This window comes from Podarcis gaigeae (genome assembly GCF_964106915.1).
Source record: "Podarcis gaigeae genome assembly, chromosome: W".
NCBI classification, from domain to species: Eukaryota; Metazoa; Chordata; class Lepidosauria; order Squamata; family Lacertidae; genus Podarcis; species Podarcis gaigeae.
The window spans coordinates 5,521,505-5,546,962 of record NC_139695.1 but is presented as its reverse complement, the minus strand read 5'-3'; the positions used below and the strand labels follow the sequence as shown (position 1 = coordinate 5,546,962).

General features: G+C 47.7%; 3 protein-coding genes across 8 annotated transcripts in view; 1 reads left to right on the top strand and 2 right to left on the bottom strand.

Moving 5' to 3' along the window:
• LOC310835955 (uncharacterized protein) overlaps positions 1 to 25,458 on the bottom strand; it is a 158,108-nt gene that overhangs the window by 8,540 nt on the left and 124,110 nt on the right. The window lies entirely within an intron of this gene.
• Positions 2,163 to 13,391, top strand: LOC310835958 (myelin proteolipid protein-like). 3 transcript variants are annotated; one of them, XM_083720926.1, is made up of 8 exons: positions 2,163 to 2,332; positions 6,821 to 6,907; positions 8,615 to 8,801; positions 9,091 to 9,346; positions 10,791 to 10,959; positions 11,575 to 11,648; positions 12,236 to 12,301; positions 12,707 to 13,391. In XM_083720926.1, exons 1-8 carry the CDS (start codon positions 2,329 to 2,331, stop codon positions 12,776 to 12,778), a joined length of 915 nt encoding a protein of 304 aa, XP_083577052.1. In that variant the 5' UTR covers positions 2,163 to 2,328; the 3' UTR covers positions 12,779 to 13,391. The 3 variants fall into 3 exon arrangements, with proteins under 3 accessions (XP_083577052.1, XP_083577054.1, XP_083577053.1); XM_083720928.1 differs by having other exon boundaries at positions 2,170 to 2,332; positions 9,091 to 9,247; XM_083720927.1 differs by lacking the exon at positions 6,821 to 6,907 and having other exon boundaries at positions 2,175 to 2,332.
• Positions 17,853 to 24,824, bottom strand: LOC310835956 (ribose-phosphate pyrophosphokinase 1-like). 4 transcript variants are annotated; one of them, XR_014559802.1, is made up of 7 exons: positions 24,560 to 24,824; positions 21,625 to 21,808; positions 21,011 to 21,109; positions 20,534 to 20,658; positions 20,063 to 20,236; positions 19,689 to 19,891; positions 17,853 to 19,217 (listed from the first exon to the last, which is right to left on the bottom strand). XR_014559802.1 is itself a non-coding variant. In XM_083720922.1 (7 exons), the coding sequence occupies exons 1-7, from the start codon at positions 24,679 to 24,681 to the stop codon at positions 19,125 to 19,127; spliced, it is 957 nt and encodes a 318-aa protein (XP_083577048.1). In that variant the 5' UTR covers positions 24,682 to 24,809; the 3' UTR covers positions 17,853 to 19,124. The 4 variants fall into 4 exon arrangements, 3 of the variants coding, with proteins under 3 accessions (XP_083577048.1, XP_083577049.1, XP_083577050.1); XM_083720922.1 differs by having other exon boundaries at positions 19,689 to 19,848; positions 24,560 to 24,809; XM_083720923.1 differs by having other exon boundaries at positions 19,689 to 19,848; positions 24,490 to 24,602.

Below are 25,458 nucleotides of genomic sequence, written 5' to 3'. Positions count from 1 at the left end.
CCGCCCTGAGACCTCCGAGTAAATTCTAATGAAAATTATTATTATTATTATTATTATTATTATTATTATTATTGCAAGGCAGAGTCTTTATGCAAAAAAAGGGATTTCAGTTGATGGGGTTTAAATCAAACCTCCCCTGCTCACCCTCATTTCATTGTTATCGGTGTATGTCTTCTGGGTTGGTCAAAATGAAGGGGATGCCAGCAAGGCTGAATATTTGCGTACAAAGGGAAGAAATCGGTGTTGGAAGGGGGGTTGGTCTGGATGACCCTGGGTGTCCCTTCCAACTCCATGCTTCAATGTTGAGATTCCTGAGATTCCTGCCCCGGGTTCATGTCCTGGCATCAGTCATAAAAGACGTAAGAACAATAATACATTCTGAAACACATAATCAAAGAAATGCACGATAAAATACATTTTTAAAAACATGAAATACATAATATATATATATATATATATATAATAAAACACGTAAAAAGAATACGTTCTAAAATAGGGGATGCCAGCAAGGCTGAGGGGGAAGGAACCGTTGCCTTGCAACATCGGAAGTGGGGTTGGTCTGGATGACCCTCAGGGCTCCCTTCCTTCTCCCCACAATGCCTCTCCTTGTTTGCTGAGGGACAAAGACCTCTCTGCCCTCCTGCTGGAGGATCTATGGTCCTCTTTGTTCGGATTTTCTCCATTCTCCATTGTTGGGAATCGACAAAGAGGGTCTTGTTTTTCACCCTGGGTGGCTCTGCCAGCCGGCTCCTCTCCGCACTGGCCCTGCCAGGCGGCCCCCAAATCCTGAAGGAAGCCATAGAGGGCCAAAGGCACCCCTTGCAACACCTGCTGGGGGAACTGGGCCAAACTGGGGAGGATGGAAGGATAGGATATAGAAGAATAGAATCATCTTCTTCTTCTTACGGTGAGTCCGTAAATGACTGTGGAGGCCAATTCTGGATCCGCATGTCCTTCCACAGTGGGGTTTCCCGGTGAAGGTTCCTGCCTCTTAGCCCATTTCTCCTTTGCGTCCCGAGTTCAAGTGTCTCCAAAGCCCAGGACACCTTTGGTCAAGGCAGTTCTCCAATAGAAGAATATACCGTATTGGCCCGGATATAAGCCCTATTTTCCTTGGAGAAAGACCAGATCCTTCAAGTATCCCTATTTCCCAGGGACGTCTCTGATTTAAAGAAGCCGTCCCAGTTTCCGATCACCTTCCGATTGACAAATCCTTTTCTTTTTTACACAAAGACTCAGCCTTGCTGGTATCACCTTCCTATTGACCAATCTGGCAAATTCATTTCTGGAATAGTAACTGATTTGCTTCTGCTCTTAGGAAGACATAGACCTATCACAATGAAATTGTGGTGAGCAGGGAAGAATCTCCCATGTTTTTCTAGAAAACCAGGTGTCCCCTATCTTAGATCTGGTAACTCCTCCCTCAGTGCAGACCCTGACCTTCCTCCTCCTTGAAATTCACTTGGTGAGACTGATATGAAGCTGGCGGTCCACCAAGACCCAGACCCAGATGTCCACCACCCTTCTATTGCTCCAACTGATTTTCCCTAAATGCAGAACCTGACCTTTGTCCCTCTTGAAATCCATTGGGTTGGACTCAGGTGAAGATGAGGTCCACCAAGACCCTGAGAACTTTTTCCTTTGCCCTGCTCGCCAGTTGGTGGTCCACCAAGACCCTGAGTCCACCCTCAGAATCCATGTGATCCTCCCTAAATGCAGGACCTGGCCGTTGTCCCTCTTAAAATCCATTGAGTTGTATTCATGTGAAGACAGAGCTCCACCAAGCCCCTGAGAACCTTCTCCCATATCCTGGTGGCCATCTGGTGGTCCACCAAGACCCTGAGGTCCACCATCATTCTATTGGTCCACCTGATTCTCCATAAAGGCACAACCTAACCTCTTGAAATCCTTTGGGTTGGACTCAGGTGAAGATGGGGGGGGGGGTCTACCAAGACCCTGAGATCCTTCTCCTATGCCCTGCTAACAAAAGTTGGTGGTCCACAGAGACTGTGAGCCACGTTCCTACAGCCTGAGCTCAGAGCTTTCCACCAAAGCTCCCACATATCTTAGGACTTTCCATCAAGCAGATCATGTCCATCTCAGAGTTAACAGGGAGGAGAAGGAGCAGGAGGAGACAGGGCCGGCTTCTCCTTTAAGGGGCATGGCTCTACACAACAGAACCCTTTTTCTTTGGAGGATCTGAGGGAGCAGAGAGAAATCCAGTGAAGTGAGGAGGAGGAAGAGGAGGAGGAGGAGAAGAGAAGACGACGACTGGGTTGTCCTAGCTGAAGAAGAGAACAGTTGCGACTTCACCTGAACTCCAAGACGATGGGTGAGTTGGACCAGGGGAAAACTTCTCAGTATCTCCATCACCCATTAATTTGGCCAAGGTGGATCTCAGGGATTTGGGAAGCCATCCCGGGTTCCGATACCACCCTGGACTGTACCACTTGTTCTGAGACCTTTGAAATGTGACGTGTTTCTGGGGACATCAGGGTGGGAAAGAGGACCTCCCTATTTTCATTGGAGACATATTGGGGGGCTGGAAGAAGGGGATCTCTATCTTCATTTTAGGGGGTAGAAGAGGAGGTCTCTATTTTCATTTTAGGGGAGGTCTGTATTTTCCTTTTAGGGGATAGTAGAGGAGGTCTCTATTTTCATTTTAGGGGGTAGAAGAGGAGGTCTCTATTTTCATTTTAGGGGGTAGAAGAGGAGGTCTCTATTTTCCTTTTAGGGGATAGAAGAGGAGGTCTCTATTTTCATTTTAGGGGGTAGAAGAGGTCGTCTCTATTTTTCCTTTAGGGGATAGAAGAGGAGGTCTGTATTCTCACAAGGGAAATATTTGGGGGACAGAATAGGATGTTCCTATTCTCATTTTAGGGGATAGAATAGCAAGCCTGCGTTTTCACAAGAGAAATGCTGAAGGGATAGAATCGAGTGTTCTTATTTTCATTTTAGGGAGTAGAAGAGGAGGTCTGTATTTTCACAAGAGAAATATTGGGTAGGTGGGCTAGATCCCTCCAGCTCCTCACCTCCCTTTCACCACGACTGGGCCAGGTAGGTCTCGGCCAAGAAGCGAGGGGATTCGAACCCAGGACTATAACTGCTACACCGCCAGAGAGATGGGAACTATAGCCAACCGGAGGGAATGGGACCCAGGAGATTGGCTCGGCAGTTGGAAGGGACCCTGAGATTCATCCAGGCCTGGAAAAACCCCGGAAAAATTGAAGGAGAAAAAAAGGGTGTGGAATATTCAAACTATATCAAACTATTTTTTATTTCCAATTTTCCTGGTTTTATCCTAGGCCTTCCCATATCTAGGCAGGACTAATCTGTGCCATATATACCGAATAAAAAACGATGTTCCTGTGAAATAAAACTGTCCATTAATGGGCCCCTGAAATTCCTAACAATTTACACCATCTGAATCCAATTTCCCATGTTTCTTTTTGCAAAACTGCCGTGACATTCCTAGGTCAGGCTGGATGACCACTGGGGGTTCCTTTCAGCTCTGGTGTTTTCCGTACCAACCGGGGCCGCTCTCCTGGAGGTGCCATGAAGGAGGGCATTGTTTCGAACTTGCAGCCCATCCCTTATTGTCCATTGTCTTCAGGACAATGGGAGCCTTTTTATCTCTCCGCTTTGCTCTGTTCCACATTCCCTCCATCCATCCCGCCCCCGAGATGAAGAGGCGAGGAATGGTCCGGTTAGAGTCCTGGGAAGAGGACCCCGGGTTCAAATCCCCGAGACCTTCCTGGCAGGATGAAAATAGAGACCCCCAATTCTATCCCCTAAAATGAAAACAGAGACCTCCTATTCCATCCCCTAAAATGAAAATGGAGACCTCCTATTTCATATTTTTATTTTAGGGAATTTTGTTTCCCATAATTCCTGGCACGAATTAAAAAAAGTTTAAGAGAGTCTTTATGGAGAGTTGCCGCCAATATTTTAATCGCAAAAGGTGGGAAGGGAGAGGATATCACAATCAAATCCGACTGGCAAAATCAATTAAATAAATTAAATCAATTTAAATAAAAAAAGAAAGAGAGGATGTCGAACTAGCGAGACTATCAGCAAGGTGACAGACAAAAAATTTACCAGATAATGGGAAATACACAGAGTCTACATAAAAGAACATGGTCAAAATATCAGGTTTCGACAGTTTCTGTGTGTAAAAAGGAGAACCTTATCAAATTTAAAGTCAGTGAAGTAATGGGGAGGAAATAAAGTTGTGTGTATTTAAAGAACCTAATTCAAGAACAAAATGAAAAGATCGGAGGTGTTGTAAACAAAAATATGCCCTTTTCCCTTATGGGGTATCCAAGAGCTCATATAGAGTCCTTACATAGGCTCCCTATTGGTAGGAGAAAATAACAGAGGCCAACCAGAGAATATTGAGAAGCAAAGCAGTTAGTAAGCTTGATCTTTATTGATCTGTTGCAACAGGGTGCTCCCCTCACCCGCAGGAAAGGAGGACCACCCCCAAAATTGCTGTGCAAGGGCTTATAAAGACTTTTGAAATTCCCATCCTGTAGATCAAGACCACCCCCAGAAACATTATACATACATCACAGAAGGGGTGTAACCTAAGACCACCCCTCAGATACATCACAGAAAAGGTGGTCTTAAAACAGAAATTTCAATATTGTTTTTCTCTTATCCTTGTTTATTTCCTGTCTGGCAGGTTACTTGATTGGATTACCTGAGGAGCCTGGTCAGTCTTTTATAGTGATAAATAGTTCCTGGGCCAGGTCACAGGCTCACACCCTTATTCAAACACAGACATACCCTTAAGACAGGATTTGTGAAGGAAGAGACAATGAGGAGGCATTTCCATTTTGACCATGCAGAGAAACATTTGCTCAGTTTAGGGAAAAAAATAGCTTCAGGTCAGTCTTCCTGTGCTTGATCTATGTACGTGCAGTTATGAACATTACCATATATCTAGACCTCAAAATTCCTATCACATTATCCCCCCTTTGGGGCTAGAATTTTTCTTTAAAAATTTTGCCCCACAAATAATAACATTGTATGTTGTAAATGGATGCCTTTGTGTAAATATATCATATAGTGGTCTATGCTTTACATTTAGCAGGAAGGTGCACTACTGACTGAAAAATGCAGTTTGCTTTTTAGCTCCGTCTTTTTTTGTGTGTGTTCTCAGGTGTCAAGATAGCTCTTCTGCGGTCTCACACTGGCATAGTGGTACAGCAACACATCCTGGTGAATCCCCTTGGGGCTTTCATATCAACCATGTCGCCTGGCATTCACCATAGCTGGCACAGGTTTAGGCATGTCATGAGAGAGATGTCTTTGCCTTGGCCATTCTATGGGAGTTTATTATTATAGGCTCTGGTCTTGCACTCATGGGAAGCTGCTCACTTGCTCTTAAAGGACCAAAAAGCTAATTGCAGCCTGGATACACTTGCCCAATTCAAACTGAGTCCAATTTGAATTTATATATGCTCATGGTTTTCAACTTTTCAAACCAATCTGTTAAAACAAAACCATTCTTAAAAGGGCACTTGTCCAAATTAGTTAATTTAACTCTTTAAGGGATCATTCCTGCTAAATCAAGGCATATACACTTTTCTTGTTATCTGGGCTTTCATGGATCCTGAAGCTTCTCCTTGGTCAGTCTTCCTGTGCTTAACCTATGTACGTGCAGTTATGAACATTACCATATATCTAGACCTCAAAATTCCTATCACAGAGGTCATGCTAATTAATGTACAAAACAAGTATCCATTCAGAAACGAAGGATTTTAACATTTCTTGATTACAGTGGTACCTCAGGTTACATACGCTTCAGGTTACAGACTCCGCTAACCTAGAAATAGTACCTCGGGTTAAGAACTTTGCTTCAGGATGAGAACAAAAATCGCGCAGCAGCAGCGGGAGGCCCCATTAGCTAAAGTGGTACCTCAGGTTAAGAACAGTTTCAGGTTAAGAACGGACCTCCGGAACGAATTAAGTACGTAACCAGAGGTACCATTGTATTTCTCTTGTACAGTTTTATAATGAAGAATGCGTTTTTTAAAAAATTCATTTTAGGGGATAGGAGGTCTCTATTTTCATTTTAGGGGATAGAAAAGGAGGTCTCTATTTTCATTTTAGGGGATAGAAAAGGAGGTCTCTATTTTCATTTTAGGGGCTGGAATAGGAGATCTCTATTTTCATTTTAGGGGATGGACTAGGAAGTTTCTATTTTCATTCTAGGGGATGGAATAGGTGGTCTCTATTTTCATTTTAGAGGATAGAATAGGAGCTCTGTCTTTTCACCAGAGAAATATTGGGGGGATAGAATTGGGCAGGTCCCTATTTTCACCCTGCCAGGTAGGTCTCGGGGATTTGAACCCAGGGCCCTCTTCCCAGGACTCTAACCGGACCATTCCTCACCATCCCTGGGGTGGGATGTGGGGGCAACATGGGATGGAGATATCAAGGCTCCATTGTCCCAAAGACAATGGACAATTGAGGATGAGCTGTGAGTTTGAATCCAGACCTGACACTGTTTCTGGCATCTCACAGCTGCTTGTTACCAGCAGAGATTAAGCAGAACATTGGACCAATTGACCGTCAGGGTCAAATCCAGATTTCTGCTCCTATTTTGAAATTCCTGCCTTGTCAAGGGGTCCGATTTGACAACCCTTGAGGGGGGGTTTCAGCATTCGGGGAAACCCAGCCAGATGGGTGGGGTATAAATAACAAATTATTATTATTATTATTATTATTATTATTATTATTATTATTAGTGGAGAGGAAGGAGCCGTGGGGAGGCCTGCCTGTCCTGCTGACCCTTGTATTTTTCACAATGTAGATAATGTTAACGGCGGGCCCGAACCCCAACCAACCGCGGCTCCGCAGAACTCGAACCCGGATACAGTACCCCAAGCCGGTTCTCCAGGTAGCCATCTGAAGCCTGAGATACCCAGGGCCTGCCTAGCAGGGCTGGGTTGCCTTCCGATGCGAGGCCACGTTGAGATTCCCACCTTTCTGTGGTGGGACTGAGTAATAATAATAATAATAATAATATCGTTCAACAACATCAGTTAACATTGATACATATGCTATCATGTTATTGTTTTAATGAAAGAAATGGTTTAAATGGTTATGATGGTTTTTTTCCTTCCAATCAAGTCCAGCAGAAAAGTGGTCCCAATAGAAACGTCTTAAACCTCACCAGAATTTCATCATTATCGGTCTATGTATTTCTACTAATGGAACCAAATCAGCCATTTTTGATGTATGTGTGAAAACGAATTTATGATTCCCAAAAGAAACCTTCCTCTGGTGGTCAATATTCAGAGGATGGCAGCAAGGCCAAGTCTTACTGACTAGCGATTTAAATTGTGATTTAAATCGTGACTGAAACTGATTTGATTTCACCCCACTGGGAAGCAAGTTTAAAAGACTTTCCTTACTGATCCCAAGGTCCGGCAAATGCGTTTCAGGGCCAGATTGAGGCTCCTGAAGGTAATGGGGCCATTTCTATGTCCAGCTGTCCTTTGTCCACAACAAATTGTCGTTTTGTGTGTGTGTTGAATATATGCTATATGGTCATTGATGGACCTCATAGGTCTCTAAAGCCATATCCACATGTTGCCAGGCAACCAGTCCATGCAGAATGTCGGCACCCTATATATAGAAAGGAGGTGTCAGCGAAGCTCAGATGCTGACAGGAGGAGGAGAAGCAGGCACAGAGAGAGGACAGTTAACAGCAGAAAGCAGAGAGGAGGGGGAGAGCAACTGTAATCTGAGCTCTGGCCAAAGGGACAGACAGATGTGTGAGAACTGTGATAGTGGGCAAGACGTTGGAATGCATGGAATGCAGGAAACACTCTCTGCCAAATCTTGTAGGATACTGGAAGAGAAGGTGGGGGCTTCCGTGCTGGGGAAGGGGGAAGAGCTCAGTCCGGGCAACTCCATCTTCTGGGGAGGAGGATGAGTAGAGGAGCCCTGTCCTAGTTTGTTGTTTTTGCAATAAATCTGAAATAATTAACAGCCAGAATTGTCTCCTGTCTGTGGGAGAGACCAAGCTGTAACAGGAGGAAACCAGGGATATTTTAGGGAGCAGGCGGGGCCCATGACTTACATTACAGGAGCCAACACAACACAACACACTGTTGCTGCATGTCGGTTTTATTTTATTTGCTTTTTCTTTTCTATTCTGGAAATGTACATCCAGGGTTTTTTCCCCTTTTATATTTTTTGGGGCCCCCAAGAGAGGGGGGGCCCTAAGCTACGGCTTGTTGAGCTTAGATGTAAATCCGGCACTGGTGCCACCTGTGATTCGACGCCAAGATTGCTGCCTGACCGGGGGCTGGACTGGATGACCCTTGGGGTTAGGGATAGGGGTTAGGGTTAGGGATTAGGTGTAGTGGTTAGGGTTAGGGACAGTGGTTTAGGATAGGGAAAGGAGATAGGAATGGGGGTTAGGGATAGGGATCGGGGTCAGGGATAGTGGTTTGGGATAGTGGTTAATGATAGGGGTTAGGGAAAGGGTTTAGAATAAGGATAGGGGTTAGGGATGGGGTGAGGGATAGGGGTTAGGCAACTCTTCCTCAAGAGGTCTCTATCCTTCCCTCCTTCCTTTCTTCCCCTCTCCCTGCAGGTCTGTTAGAGTGCTGTGCCCGCTGCCTGGTGGGGGCACCCTTCACCTCACTGGTGGCCACGGCCCTGTGCTTTCTGGGGGTGGCACTCTTCTGCGGCTGCAGCCACGAAGCCCTGACCGGCACCGAGCACCTGATCGAGACCTACTTCTCAAAAAACTACCAGGATTACGAGTACCTGGTCGATGTGTAAGCGCCTCCAAACGTTTCTTTTCTCCGCCGCCTTTGTTTGTTCCCTCGCTCGTTTTCTTGTTTGTTTACCGGTTCGTTCCCCCATTCATATTCTGCAATCCTTTTCTCACTGCATGTCCACATCAAGTTAAACTACGGCCACACGACCAGTCTTCCATCAAAATAATATTCTGCAATCCTTTCCCAACTGTATATCCCTCCTAGCTCTGGTGGGGGGACAGACTGGATGACCCTTGGGTGCCCCTGCTGTACTGATGGCCCCCCTCTCCTATTTTCTCCCCTGCAGGATCCACGACTTCCAGTACGCCATCTACGGGGTGGCCGGCTTCTTCTTCCTCTTTGGTGCGCTCCTGCTGGCTGAAGGCTTCTACACCACCAGCGCTGTCCGGCAGGTCTTCGGCGACTACCGGGCCACTGTCTGCGGCAAGGGCCTGGGCGCCACGGTAGGCCACAAGGGGAGGGGGCCCCGAGGACACCGGCCTGGCCACTCCTGGGAGCTGGTGTGTCACTGTGTGGGAAAATGGCTGGGCCATCCCGATAAGGTGATCTTCTCCTCTTTCGCACCTGATGCCGGCGCCGTTCAAACCCGGGGCATGAGACTGCCGATGGCGGGGGGCGTTAGGAACAGGATATATTGAATAAGTCTTGTCCTTCCTTCAATCACACTGGTTGTCCATACTGAGAGGATGCCAGCAAGGTTGAACCTTTCTATAAAATGACTTTATCCTTCCAAAAAGGAAACCTTCCTCTGGTTGTCCATATTAAGAGGAGGCAAGCAAGGCCGAACCTTTCTGTAAAAGGAGGATTTTATCCAGGGGTCAGAAACTTGCCATGCCTCGGGCCGGTGTCTCCAGTGCCAATTGTGCGTCGGGCCGGAGGGTGGGGGAGCGCGTGCCCAGACACGTGCGCACACCCTATTTCCGGCACACTTCTGAGTTGGAGGAGCACCGGAAATAGCTTGTGTGCTTGTGCACAGGCCTCCTCCCACCCAGATGTGCACCGGAAATAACCTGCACATGCGCAAATAACGCTTGCGCATGCGCACAAGCTATTTCCGGTGCTCCTCAGACCTGGAAGTGGGCAGCCGTGCAGTGCAGCACGGGTAAGAGCGGGTGGTGGCAGTGGGCAGCGGGGTTCACCATGGGCTGGATAAACAAGTCCCTCGAGCCTTATCCGGCCCACGGGCCTTAGTTTGGGGAGCCGATTTTATCCTTCCAAAAAGGAAACCCTTCTCCGCTTGATTCTTGGAGCAGTCATTCGGAATGGCTTTACAATTCCAAGGTCTGCTGCCTGTGCTGTCGCAGGTGGCATTGGTGGAAAAAGGAGGAAATTCCACGTCTAAGGAATCCAACAGGGCACTTTTAGTCCCTTCCTGCCCTATAAGTACCCTTCGGGCCTCCATCCCGGAAGGACGTTCCTGCCCCAAAAGGCAGCAAGGGACTTGTACTTGTGACCCGTGGTGCAATCAGAAAACCACCTGCTGTGCCTATGGAGGTCCCCTCCCCCCCAATCCCGGGCCATCCGAGTATCCCTGTTTTCTCAGTCCCAGATTTGACTTGTGAGGGGTGGAAGAAGCGGTGGCTATTATCATTTTACGGAATGGAATAGGCAGTCCGTATTTTAATCAGATAAATATCTGTGGGATGGAAGAGGAGGTCTGCTTTCATTTTAGGGGATAGAATAGGAGGCCACTCTTTTCATTTTAGGGGATGGAATAGGAGGTCTGTTTTCATTTTATAGGATAGAATAGGAGGTCTCCATCATCACCTGAGAAATACCCAAATATAAGCCGCCCCTGAAAATAGGATTTTAATGGATCATAGGAATAGGGACCTTTCAAGTTCTGCCCACCCCTTGTGGGAATATCGGGAGGAAAGGTCCAAGTGGCTGGGAGTTCCTCAGGTCCCAAAGGTCTCCAGTCTCATGCCCCGTCCTCCAGAAGCTCCCGGCCCATCGCTGACACTCGTTTCTTCTCCCTCCTTTCAGTTTGTGGGCATCACCTATGTCCTGACCGTCCTCTGGCTCCTGGTCCTGGCCTGCTCGGCTGTCCCCATCTACGTCTACTTCACGGCCTGGACCACCTGCAACTCCATCGTCAACCCCACCAAGACGGCCGCCGGCATTGGGAACCTCTGCACAGACGCCCGGATGTATGGTGAGGAAGAACCTAGTTTACTGGGCCACCTTGGGGAGGAGGAACCTCATGAGGGGTCTCCCAGTAGGACCTGGGAGAAGGTTTTTGAGGTCTTGGTTGACCACCAAGCTTGGAAGAAGGATCTTGAGGTCTTGATGGAGCACCAAGCTTGGTAGCAGGACCTGGGAGAAGGTTCTCAAGGTCCTGGTAGAACACCAAGCTTGGTAGCAGAACCTGGGAGAATCTCAAGATCCTGGGGGAGCCCCATCTCCCCACGGGTCTCACCCCAATGAATTTCCAGAGGGACGAAGGTCAGGAAGGACCTCGGGGTCTTGCCAGCTTGCTATCAGGACCCGGGAGAAAGATCTCAGGCTTGGTGGTCCTCCAACATCACATGAATCAACCCAAGGCATTTTCAAGTGGCGGAAAGGTCAGGTCCTGCGTTTAGGGAGAATCCGATGGACCCTGATGGTGGGCTCAGGGTCTTGGTAGACCACCAGCTTGCTATCAGGATCTGGGAGCAGGTTCTCAGGGTCTTGGTGGACCTCCAGCTTCACATGTCAAGAGGGGTCAAGAAGGTGGGGCGAGGTGGCCCTCCAACTCTCAACCGTTCTGTGTTGCGGTGCCCTGACACAGGTGTCCTGCCGTGGAACGCTTCCCCGGGAAGAGTGTGTGGCCAGAGCCTTCTCTCCATCTGCAAGACATCCGAGGTGAGTTCTCAGTGGTCAAGACTAGAGGACCTTCCTGGTCCTTTCTACCATTCTGTGTTTCTACATTGAGATGCTTCAATGGGTGACCCATTCTCCTCCTCCTCCTTCCTATCCTCCCCATTCTTCTCCTTCTTCTCTGGTGACTGGGAGCGGCCGCCGAGACCACATAACACCGGTCTTGAAAGACCTACATTGGCTCCCAGTACGTTTCCGAGCACAGTTCAAAGTGTTGGTACTGACCTTTAAAGCCCTAAACGGCCTCGGTCCAGTATACCTGAAGGAGCGTCTCCACCCCCATCGTTCTACCTGGACACTGAGGTCCAGCGCCGAGGGCCTTCTGGAGGTTCCCTCACTGCAAGAAGCCAAGTTGCAGGGAACCAGGCAGAGGGCCTTCTCGGTAGTGGCGCCCGCCCACCAGATGTCAAAGAGAACTACCAGACTTTTAGAAGACATCTGAAGGCAGCTCTGTTTAGGGAAGCTTTTAACGTTTGATGCATTACTGTATTTTAATATTTTGTTGGAAGCCCAGCCAGATGGGCGGGGTATAAATTATTATTATTATTATTATTATTATCATCATCCTACAGTTCCAGATGACGTTCCACTTGTTCATTGCGGCCTTTGTGGGAGCAGCGGTCACCTTGGTGGCTCTGGTAAGGACGGCTTCCCACAACTCTTCATCTCTGGGTGGAGGATTTGAGCCACACGTGGGGCAAAGGATGGGAGGGAGGTCTCTGGCAGAACCCTGGGAAATCAGCAGGACTCCTTCCGATGGGCCTGCGGGAGACTGTGCTTGATGGTCTCCTCAAAGCTGCTGAGATATTAGGGGAACCAGGAGGAAAGAGCAGGAGACCATGCTTGATGGTCTTCAAAGGCACTGAGATATCAGGGGAACCAGGAGGAATGGGCAGGAGACCACCAAAGCTGCTGAGATATCAGGAGAAGCAGGAGGAATGGGCAGGAGACCATTCTTGATGGTCTTCAAAGCTGCTGAGATATCAGGAGAACCAGGAGGAATGGGTTCTAGCAATTCTGCTTCTTTTCCCCTTCCTCCATAGGTGACATTTATCATCGCGGCCACCTACAACTTCGCCGTCCTGAGGCTGATGGGCCGAGGAACGAAATTCTAACCCGGCACACCCCTCCCGGGCGAAGAGACTCACTCCCTCTTCATAATACTAATAATAACCCTCGTATTATTTGCACCCTGGGCTGGTCTTCTAACCGCAAGGCTCTAACCAGGCGGCCGCCAACCTCCTGCTCTAACTGCCCGTCAGCCAGTTGGCTTGTCCCGATCCGCCAGGGTTGGACTACATAACCCCGGGGTACCTTTTCAAATGCAACCATGATTCTATGATCTCACTTGACCCAGCCGGACCCGAAAACAGGATTATTCCCGGTCTGGGAATTTCGTCAGCGCGGGAAACCAACGTCGGAGCGAGAGAGAGGTCCTACAACCTGTTAGTCCTGCTTTTTGGAGGAAAAATCACTCCGTCCCTTGAAGTTTCCAAAAAGAAAGTCATTTTTTTGAAAGAAATAAGTGCCGTTTTATGCTCAAACGGCGGGAAATTATTCGACGAGATAACACCATTTTTTTTGTAAGAGGCTAATAAAAACGTGTGTGTGTGTACACACACACACATACATATATAAAAATGTGAAAATTGACCGTTCTTAACATGGCGCGCAGAAATCCGAAATAATGAAGGATAATATTGAAATAAAAATGAAGGGTGAATTTCATGAGAAGAGCTTGTCGGTTTTTTAATGCTTCGCTCCATTTCGGTGGGGAAATCAGATGGAACTACCGTACTGTCAGGAATAAAAGCCTCCCTTTCCCCCTAAATTCCAACCAGGAAGTTTTAAAAGTGGCACATATTCAGGCCAATATGGTACCGATCCAACAATCCGTCAAACACAACGAAGAAAATGCAACAAATATTGTGGCGAAATCATACCCAAAACCTCTCTTCCGATTACATTTCCAGCAACAAGGATTACAATTCTAGTTTCCTTGGTTTGAAATAAAGGAATATACTGATATATATATATATATATATATATATATATGCATGCTATCATACAGATATTTACATATACACACACACATATACACACACACATTTATATATATAAAAAAAAAACAAAAAAAAATCCTTCCAGTAGCACCTTAAAGACCAACTTAGTTAGTTCTTGGTATGAGCTTTCGTGTGCATGCACACTTCTTCAGTGTATCTGAAGAAGTGTGCATGCACACGAAAGCTCATACCAAGAACTAACTTAGTTGGTCTTTAAGGTGCTACTGGAAGGAATTTTTTTTGTTTTGACTATGGCAGACCAACACGGCTACCTATCTGTAACTGGAAATATTTATATATATGTTAGCTTATATAAGATATATATCAATATTTATATTTTTATATATGTATTTTTATCATATCTATCTGTGTCTGTGTATATCAGACTTTAAATTATTCCCGATGAATATTTTAAAAATATGCGTCATGAAATCAAACCAAAAACCTCCCTTCCAATTACAATTTCAACAACAGAGATGACGACTTTTATTCTTTATACACCACCCATCTGGCTGGGTTTCCCCAGCCACTCTGGGCAGAATAGCAACAACCACCACCACCACCACCACCCTATCCCTAATAATACTACAGTGGACGCTCGGGTTGCAAACGTGATCCGTGTGGGAGGCACGTTTGCAACCCCCAGCATTCGTAACCTGCAGCGGGTCACAATTCAGCACTTCTGCGCATAGCGCAACTTAGCACTTCTGTGGATGCGACAAAACCCGGAAGTAACCCGTTCCGGTACTTCCGGGTTCTGCGAGGTGTGCAACCCAAAAACGTGCAACCTGAAGCGTCTATAACTCGAGGTATGACTGTAATAGCTTTATTTCTACCCCACCCATCTGGCTGGCTTTCCCCAGCCACTCTGGGCAGCTTTCAACAGGACAGAAATAAAATTATTATTAATAATTATTTTTAGAAAAATGGTACTGGAGCTCCTTCCTTCTTTTCTATGGTGGAAATAGGGACGCCCCAATCTGTCCCCTGCGACATTTTTAGGGCCTCTCGAGGGTCATGCAGTCCAGGCACTTGCAATAATAATAGTAATAATAGCACCTCTAAACAGTTATTAGAGCCACAAATCCCTTTATGGATGTCTCCATTAGAAGCCCACTGTCAGAGCCACCCGAGGTCCCAGCTCACAAGAGACCAAAATCCAGTCCAAGTTATATACAAAAGGTTTTATTGAAGAACATTGTTGTCGTTACATCCAAGCTCCGTGGCTCAGCATCTGTTACCCTTAGATGTTAGAAGTCCCCTCTGAGTCAGTCCCGCCCCTGCACCAGCTTAAGAGGCTTGTACTGCTCCACCTTTTCCTCTCCTTCCTTTTCCGCAGGGTCTTCCTGCCCCCCTGTGCTCCCTCCCTCCGGGACTCCCCCGAGGCTGAGTCTTCTGACGCCTGCTCCCCCCTCCTTCGTGCTTTGGGACCAGGCTCCTCCTCAGGGCTCTCCTCATTTCCGCGCGCCTCCACATTTGAACTTGGCGCGCGTACGTTGCCTCTGACCTTCCTTTCGACCGTTATGCTACTCTCGGTACTACACTCCTCCCCTTCCTGCAGGACGTTCTGCTCCGAACTCCTTCCCCTCTCTGCTTCCTGTTCTGCTCTTTCTGACACACTGGCAACTCCACCCCCTTCACTCCGTTCCGACGGAGAGGCCGGTCCCGATCTCCAACCCCCACTGGGGATTCCCTCTTCGTTCCCCTGCTTCTGACTGCTTCCCTCTCTACTGCCCCTTGGCCTGACCAGGGGGGCTCCCTTTTGGGAATCCTCGGATTCACTTGACGGACTCACTGACAACCTCGGGTCGTCGTCGTCCTCTTCCTCGTCACCCTGGGACCCCTCCCCCTCGCTCTCTGTCCCTGAAACCCTGACACCCATGCACTTAAAAAACTCAATATGAATCCGAACTGGGCAACATATAGACAAATACTGGAAGAAGACCAAGGAAAGTTAAAATTAAAAACATATGAAGAATTAATACAATATGGGATGGATAATTGGCAATATATACAATTAAAAAGTGTCTTTAATGTAGATCAAATAAAAGGTTTTGCCAAAGAACAAACACTATTTAGCACCATTATATTACAAAAGAATAGGAATTATTATCAAAAATTTACACTCTATTATAGGACTATGATTTGATGAAGAGGTAAAATAAACAATGGGCAAATGGGCACAAGATATCGGCCACGCTATATATTTAGAACAATGGGAGAAACTCTGTCGCGAGGATATCTGCTTTACCGCCTGCTATACGATAAAGGAAAAGTTTGTTAAAATGTTTTACAGGTGGTATTTAACACCAGTCAAACTCGCCAAAATATATAAATTAAAATCCAACATTTGTTGGAAATGTAACAAAGAACCTGGAACGATAATTCTTATGTGGTGGGGTTGCAAGGAAATAAAGAAGTTTTGGGGAATAATACATGAGGAACTTAAGAAAATGTTAAAAATCCCGATAAAATCGCGAAGCTTATCTGTTAGGGTTGGTGGGCAAAGATGTACCACAAATGAAAAAAAGCAATCTTTTTATATGCAACAACAGCTGCCAGGGTAAAGGTACCCCTGCCCGTACGGGCCAGTTTTGACAGACTCTGGGGTTGTGCGCCCATCTCACTTAAGAGGCCAGGGGCCAGCGCTGTCCGGAGACACTTCCGGGTCACGTGGCCAGCGTGACAAAGCTGCATCTGGCGAGCCAGAACCGCACACGGAAACGCCGTTTACCTTCCCGCTGGTAAGCGGTCCCTATCTATCTACTTGCACCCGGAGGTGCTTTCGAACTGCTAGGTTGGCAGGCGCTGGGACCGAGCAGCGGGAGCGCACCCCGCCGCAGGGATTCGAACCGCCGACCTTTCGATCGGCAAGTCCTAGGCGCTGAGGCTTTAACCCACAGCGCCACCTGCGTCCACAGCGCCACCTGCGTCCACAGCTGCCAGGGTAGTACCAGTAATTGCCACTAAATGGAAATCTCAGGACACCAACAAAGGAAGCGTGGATTTGTAAATTAAGTGAGTATATAGTATTGGTAAAATTAACTTCAATTATAAGATATCAATCAAATCAAAAGTTAAGAATGAAGTGGAAGTATTTCGAAGATTATATGTCAAAATATTGTTCGAAAAATGAGATGCTAAGAGGCTTAGAATAAAAAATGTAAGCAATAACAAAAACAATAAAGAAGGAAAAATCAGAATGTAATTTATTATAGAATGCAAGGAAAAAAGGTAGAAAGAAATATAAAGAAGTAGAATTGCTGTGGAGAGAAGTAGAGGGTGGGTGGTGGGTTTTATAATTAAGTAAAGTAAAGGTAAAGGTACCCCTGCCCGTACGGGCCAGTCTTGACAGACTCTGGGGTTGTGCGCCCATCTCACTCAAGAGGCCAGGGGCCAGCGCTGTCCGGAGACACTTCCGGGTCACGTGGCCAGCGTGACATCGCTGCTCTGGCGAGCCAGAGCCGCACACGGAAACGCCGTTTACCTTCCCGCTGGTAAGCGGTCCCTATTTATCTACTTGCACCCGGAGGTGCTTTCGAACTGCTAGGTTGGCAGGCGCTGGGACCGAGCAGCGGGAGCGCACCCCGCCGCAGGGATTCGAACCGCCGACCTTTCGATCGGCAAGTCCTAGGTGCTTGAGGCTTTAACCCACAGCGCCACCTGCGTCCCTTATAATTAAGTAGCTGTTGTAATTTAGATATTATATTTTATGTGAAGGAATCATTGGGAATTTTGGCTATTATGTATATATGTTAAGTTTTAATAAAAATCTTTGGAGGAAAAAATAAATTAATAAATAAAATAATAACAATAACAAAACAACAACAACAACAACAACAACAACAAAACAACAACAACAACAACAACAACAACAACAACAACAATAATAATAATAATAATAATAATAATAATAATAATAATAATAATAATATATACCCTACCCATCTGGCTTCCTGCAAAATATTTATTTTATGCCGCCCTATACCCGAAGGTCTCATGAACACAATAATTCCCCAGATATAAAAAGCTTCCCTATCTCAAGGAAACCATAGAAGAGGAAGAAACTACAACTCCCAGCATGCCGAGTTGTGATCCACTCACCCCGCAAATGAAGAAATAGAGATTTTGGGCTTTTAAATGAGAGTTTATTATTCATTCATCAATCGCCAGGACTCAAACCTGGTACGGGGGGGGGGGGGACAGAAGCTCCAGGAGTCTATAATTCTCAACTGGGCACCCAAGGGTGAAGGGTTTTCTGAGTGGGGAGAATTGCAGCAGCGATTTTCCCCTCTGAAATGAACAGGAAACCCCCCATATTACCACATTTTTCGCTCTATAAGACGCACCAGACCACAAGACACACCTAGTTTTTGGAGGAGGAAAACAAGAAAAAAATATTCTGAATCTCAGAAGCCAGAACAGCAAGAGGGTTCGCTGTGCAGTGAAAGCAGCAATCCCTCTTGCTGTTCTGGGTTCTGGGATAGCTGCGCAGCCTGCATTCGCTCCATAAGACGCACACACATTTCCCCTTACTTTTTAGGAGGGAAAAAGTGAGTCTTATAGAGCATAAAATATGGTATATTAACCGCAGGTTAATATAATTTTTTAATTTAAAACACGCTAGAATTCCCACACTGCTGCCCAGGAACAGAGACCAGAATCTGAAAAAATTGGGTGGGTGGGTGGGGAAATAATGGGGATCAGAGGTGAGACTGGATGAAATGAATAGACTCGAGGGCAGGGAATTCAAGTGCAAAATTAAGTGTATTCTGGGAGCGATAGGAGACAGAACGAAATGAATGGGGCTTAGGGGAGTCATAGCACCGCCGGGCGCCTAGGGGGAATTCTAGTGCCTGGATCCAAGTTCGAAATTAAGTGTACTTGGGGGGGGGGCGACAGGAGACAGAATGAAATGAATGGGGTTTAGGGGAGTCGTGGCGCCACTGGGCGCTTCGGGGAAAATTCTAGGGCCAACGCCTGGCGCCCTGATTCCTGAAAAATGGTGGGTTTGGGGGGGGAAGGAAACAAGCATGGGATACCAGAAAAGAGGTGAACGAATGGGATTTGGGGCTGGGAGCCATAGCGTTGAAACCCCAAATCAAGGGGCGGGGAATTGTAGCGCCAACACCAAGGGATTGGATCGCCCCGTCGGAAATGAACAATAAATACCGCATTTTAAATTCCGACCACCAGACGCCCCCAAATGAAAGGGTGATTTCGGGAAGTGAAAGAACCAGAGAAACGAGTGGATAAAATGACCCCCAAATTAGACCCGCGCTAAAATTCCCACCCACCAGGCACCCTGAATCGAAAAGTGGGGAATCGTGGGATAAAGCCAACTCAGCACTCTGTACATGCACAGAGGACTGTTGAACTTGTGTGCCAGGATCAGGAACTATAGTGGGACGTGGCTGAACAGGTAGGAGACGGATTCGCCGTTGTGGGTGCGGCGGATGGCCTCGGCCAGGATCATGGAGATGTCAATCACCTAGGGGGGAAAGAGAGGGAGAGGCAGGGTTAACTGGGCGCCGGGTTATAGTGCGCGATATGAATGAATATTTGCGTCAGCCCTTGGCCATAGCAAAAAAGACGAACGAATGAATGAATCTTCACCAGCCAGTCAAGCTTTGAATGAATGAATGAATCTTGATTTGCGCCAGCCCTTGGCCATCACAATAAAACAAGACGATAGACAAAGAATAGAAATTAAAAGTCACGGGATGCGGCAAGTTGGCACAAGGAAGGGGCCAAACGATCTGGGACAGACCAGAGAAATAATAATGATAATAAATAACAATAATAAACAATTGACACTGGAAGATGTGAGAATGACCAGAAACGTGCCAGAGATTATAAAAATAATTAATAATAGTAATAAATGACGAAGCTGATGGAAGATGTGAGAATGATCAGGAACGTGCCAGATAGATAATAACAATAACAATAATAATCCCCCTACCTGAATTTTGGGGCAGTGCTTCATCTTCTCCTCCTGCGGGATGGTGTTGGTGACGACAACGGCCTCGAACCCTGCGCCGTTAATCCGGGAGATGGCTGGGCCGGAGAAGATACCATGCGTCAGGATGGCGTAGACTCGGGTGGCGCCTGCTGAGAGGAGCCTGCGGGGGAAAGCGGGTTGGGCTGGATGACCACAGGGGTTGCCTTCCAAGCAGGGTGGGTAAAAATCAATGATTTTTTAAAATAATAATAATCTGAAGATTTTTTATCAATTTAAATCAGATTTTTTAAGCATTTAAATCAGATTTTTTAAGCATTTAAATCAGATTTTTTAAATTTTAAATTAGATTTCCCCACCACTTAAATCAGACTCACTTGTCGGCAGCGTGGGAGATGGTCCCACAGGTGTCGGCCATGTCGTCCACCAAGATGACCGCCCGGTCCTTGACATTGCCCACCAGGACCATGTGGTCGACCTCGCTGGCCTTCTTGCGCTCCTTGTGGATGAGGGCAAAGTCGACGTTCAGGTGGTCGGCAATGGATGTCACCCTGGGAGAAGGAGGTTCTAGGTTGAGATGTCTTGATTTAAAATACTTTTATTATTTAAATCCATTTTTATGGAAAGATTCAGCCTTGCTGGCACCCTCTTAATATGGAGAAGCAAAGGTATTAATTATTGTTATTACTATTATTATTAGAATGGGAGATTAATAGGATGGAGCAGCTGGGAAGGACCCCGGGGGTCATCCAGTCCATCCCCCGGCAAAGCAGGAATCTCAATGCAGAATCTCCGAATGGTAGAGTTGGAAGGGACCTGTGACAAATTTTGGGAAATTCTGGGGTCACCTTTTGGCCCCCCCGGCGTCCGGCGAGACGATGGTGCAGTTCTTCCACTCGGCGATGTTCTCCTTGATCCACTTCATAACGGCCGGCTCGGCATACAGGTTGTCGACAGGGATGTCAAAGAAGCCCTGGGCCAGGAAGCAGAAATAATAAAAAAATAAAAATAAAAAATTATTATACATATACCCCTGTCCATCTGGCTGGGCTTCCCCATCATCATCATTATTATTAATCTGATAAAAGCAGTTGGAAAACGTCATAAAAAGCAGACCTTAGTAACATAGTCAACACAATAATACTGTATTGGCCTGAATATAAGCCTCACTTTTCCCCTCCAAAAAAGCGCTCAAATATTTCACAAAATCAATAATAATTAAAATTAAAAAGTACATTATTAACATAAGTGTTGAATAGTCATAATATTCAGAAAGTTCACACGTGGCTATGCGGGCTGGACTAGATGAGCCCTGGAGGCGCCACCTGGATCTGAGAGGCGTGCAGGTCCATGGTGATGATGTGGTCGGCGCCGGCCACCGAGAGCATGTTGGCGATGAGCTTGGCGGAGATGGGCGCCCGGCTCTGCAATGGAAAGGGGGCCATTGAATTGGGCGCCATGCTACAATTCCCATCAGGCCTAGCAGGCAGGATCCCACCTATAACCCAGCATAGCTAGCAGGACTCCAACTCTCATCCTACCTAGCAGCTAGGATCCCAGCTACAATCAGGCCTAGCTAGCCAGACTCCAACTCCCAGCATGCCTAGCAGGCAGGTCTCCAATTCATCCCACCTATATATAACCCAGCCTTTCCGTGAAATTTCCGTGCACTGCTCTGGTTTCACCAGAAGTGGCTTAGTCATGCTGGCCATATGACCCGGAAAAAGTGTGTCGGCTCCCTCAGCCAGTAAAGCGAGATGAACGCTGCAACCCCAGAGTCGCTCACAACTGGACTTAACTTTCAGGGGTCCTTTACCTTTACCTTTACCTTTATAACCCAGCTTAGCTAGCAAGACTGGGGCATGGCTGCCCTCAGCCCAGTCCGCTCGGCAGCTTCACCCCCTCCCTGGTGCGCCAGTAATCCCGCCCCCCCGGAAACCTTGTCCTTCTTGTCCTGCCGGGCATAGGGGAAGCAGGGAATGACTGCTGTCACTCGGCTGGCAGACGCAATCTTGCAGGCGTTGATCATGATTAGCAGCTCCATCAGGTGGTCATTGATCTCGCCGCAGCCGCTCTGGACGATGTAGACATCCTCGCCACGCACGCTCTCACCGATCTCCACACTGCAGGGAGAAAGAGTCAAGGATTCTTTTTTATTTTATTTTTAAAAATCAGATTTATTTATTTAATTAAATCAGTTTTTTTCCAATTTAAATCAGACTCCCCCCCCCATTTAAACTGGATATTTTCCATTTATAGGGGTATTTTTGATTCAAACTGGATTTTTAAATTAAACCACTTTCTAAAAATTTTCTCTTTGAGATATGTTCTAGTCCAAAGGCTATTGAGCGGGAAATAAGGATTTATTATTTTGATTATTTTGTAACTAGTTCAGTTGTAGCCTATAATTGTTGTTGTTGTTGTTATGGTTAAAGATAAGGGTTAGAGACAGCAATAGAACTTAGGGATAGGGATTAGGGATGATAATAATAATAATATATCAGGAAATAAGCTTTTCATGTGTGCTAAAACAGTCTTTGTTTAAAAAAATTGTGGAATCATACCAGTTAACAAACATGGATCCATATGCTATCATGTTATTGTTTTAGTGTAATAAATTGTTTTGATTGTTATTAAGACAATGGTAATTTTTATCTTTCCAATCAAGCACAGCAGAAAAGTTGTCCAAATGGAAACCATTAACTTAATAAACCTCACCATAATTTCATAATTATCTGTCAGTGTATTTCTAAGAGTAGAACCAAATCAGTCATTTTTGATATAACTGTAAAAACGACTCTGAAAATTTATCATTCCTAAAAGAAAACCTTCATCTGGTTGTCAATAGAAAGATTTTACCAGCAAAAATGAGTCTTTCTGTTAAAAAATGATTTAAATCAAGTCTTACTGACTAGGGATTTAAATCAAATCCACCTTTCGGAAAACTACAATTCCCACAATGCTGCCCATCTCCTTAATGGAAAAATAGAGTTCTCAGAGTGGTGCTCAGTGTTTCTTTAGTGGAAAACTACAGTTCTCAGAGTTCTGTCCCATCTCCTGCTTGGAGAACTACAGTTTCTGTAGTGATCAGGTGGGATTGCTATGAGGAATTATAACAAATACAGTGGTGCCCCGCAAGACGAATGCCTCGCTAAACGAAAAACCCGCAAGACGAAAGGGCTTTCCGATTTTTTAGCGGCTTCGCAAGACGAATTTCCCTATGGGCTTGCTTCGCAAGACGAAAGCCCATAGGGAAATCTCCGGGGACAGCGGGGAAGCGCAGCGCGCCTTCTCCTCTGTTGCCGGACCTGTCCTAAGGCTTGCGGTGGGAGGTCCGGGAACAGAGGACAAGGCGCGAAGGGCTTCTCCTCTGTTCCCGGGCTTGCGGTGGGAGGAGGGCTTTTCCTCCCCACCGCCAACATTCAGAAGGCTGTTCTGAAGGCTGGCGGTGGGAAGAAAAGCCCTTCTCCCCCGCCAGCCTTCAGAAGAGTTCCCGCCTAGGCTGCGGATAGCAGCCTGCTGCCCCGCGCGAGGGGCGCTCTTAAGCAGAGCGCCCCTCGCGCGGGGCAAACATTCACCGCTTGGGGAGCCCTGCTATCCGCAGCTTGGAGAGCCCTCTGGACCTCTTCTGAAGGCTGGGGGGGGGGGGCAAAAGTCTTTGTCCCCCCTGCCTGCCTTCCCGGGGGCTTTTAAATCGCCCCGGGACAGCGGAGAATTCATCCGCTGTCCCGGGGCGATTTTAAAATGCTGGCGGGCGGCAGCGCTGCCGCCCGCCAGCATTTTAAGATCGCCCCGGACAGCGGAGAAGTCCTCCGCTGTCCCGGGGTTTTTAAATGCTGCCGCCCGCCAGCATTTTAAAATCGCCCCGGGACAGCGGAGAAGTCTCCGCTGTCCCGGGAAGGCAGGCGGGGGGAAGCAAAGACTTTCGTCCCCCCGCCGGCCTTCAGAAGAGGTCGGGGGACAGACTGTACCCGGACCTGGTCTGAAGGCGGTTTCCCTAGGAATGCATTGATTGATTTTCAATGCATTCCTATGGGAAACCGTGCTTCGCAAGACGAAAAACTCACAAGACGAAAAGACTTGCGGAACGAATTAATTTTGTCTTGCGAGGCACCACTGTATAGAGTAAGCCATCTGTGTCAGCAATGAAAGCATTGCGTTGACTGGGTTTAAACTATTTTGATATGATTATTGCTCAATCTACACCTCTGCATCCCCGTTTCATTCCTCTCTCTTCACAAGTCACATACACAGCCCAGTTGCTTTGGCAGGCAGACTGCTCCCCCTCTCCTTCACAAAAAACTAGAGTTCCCAGAGTGCTGTCCCATCTCTTTCACGGAAAACTACACTTACCAGAGTGCAGGCCCCCATCTCCAAAGAAAACTATACATCCCAGAATGCTGCTGTCTCCTTCATGGAAAACTACACTTCCCAGGCTGCTCCCCATCTCTTTCAAGGAAAACTACAGTTCCCAAAGTGCTGCCCCCCCCCCCAAATCTCCTGCTTGGAGAACTACAGTTGCCGACATGCCCCCAATCCCCTGGAGACGCAGCATTACATCAAGCCTGGGGGAACTGCGTAATCCCCTCAGACCCACTGGCTCGGTCGCCTCAGAGAACTACCCTTCCCAGACTGTCCCGTGGCCGCGCATGCGCTCAACCCACCACGCCCCTTGCGGGAACCACAGCTCTCAGCCTGCCCCGCGCGCTGCCCGCGGACCCATTGGCTTGGCCGCCTCGGAGAACTACCGGTATCTTTCTCAGCATACCCCCGCGGCCGCGCATGCGCCCAACCCACCACGTACCTCGCACCCAGCATGGAACCACTACCCTTCCCAGGCTGCCCCGCGGCGGCCGCGCATCCGCGCAACCCACCACGTCTCCTGGTTGGAGAACTTCTTGGTGACCACCTTGCCCAGCTCGAGGCCCAGCCGGTCGGCGATCCTCTGCGACAGGTCCTGGTGCGAGGAGCCGCTGAAGAGCTTGATGTTCGGCATCCTGCTGGCCAGCGACGCCGCCGGTGAGAACGACGAACCCGAGCGCGATGTCGAGGCCTCGCCCTCTTCCACCCCGGGGAAAGGCCCGCCGGCGGCGGCCCGCCGCTCGCTCGCCTCGCGCCGCTCCAGCAGGCCGAGAAACGCGTCCCGGAGCGGGCCTTTATATTACCTCGGGCGGCGCGCCAGGCGCGTCACGCCAGAGGCACGCCCACTCAAGACAGCTGCGCCTGCGCAGAAGCAGAGACGGGCCCGCTTTCGCGAGGGCGAGAAGAGAGGCGGCGAATAGGGCCGGGAGCCGCTTGCGCAGAAGGCAAAGCACGCCCCTCCGCCAAAAAATGTGCTCTTGCGCAGACGGCTCCTTGAAATGGCGTCTCCTCAGTGGTCGCCCTGCAACGCGCACCTCTTCCGCGAGTGAGACACTCCCCCACGGGCGACGCGCGCCTGCGCAGAGTTCAGAGGTTTCCAGTGCGCTGGAAGCGTCTAAGAGTGGAAGCGGCCGCCCTGCGCGGCTTCGAGGGTCCCGTGTGCGCACGCGCGGACTCTAGAAACGAGCCAGGCAGCAATCCAACCGGTGCAGCTTGCAACGTGCTGAGCATCCATTATTTGGGGGTACTTTCCTGGATGGGAAAGTTATTTTCCGGGAAAATAACGGAGGAATAAACCCCACCAGCGCCTTAATTCTCCCAATCTTTTATTCTTTATTCTTTTATTTTATTATTATTAGTAGTAATAATCTATAGCGATCCCTTGACATTCCTTAGTCTGCAGGACCCCTAC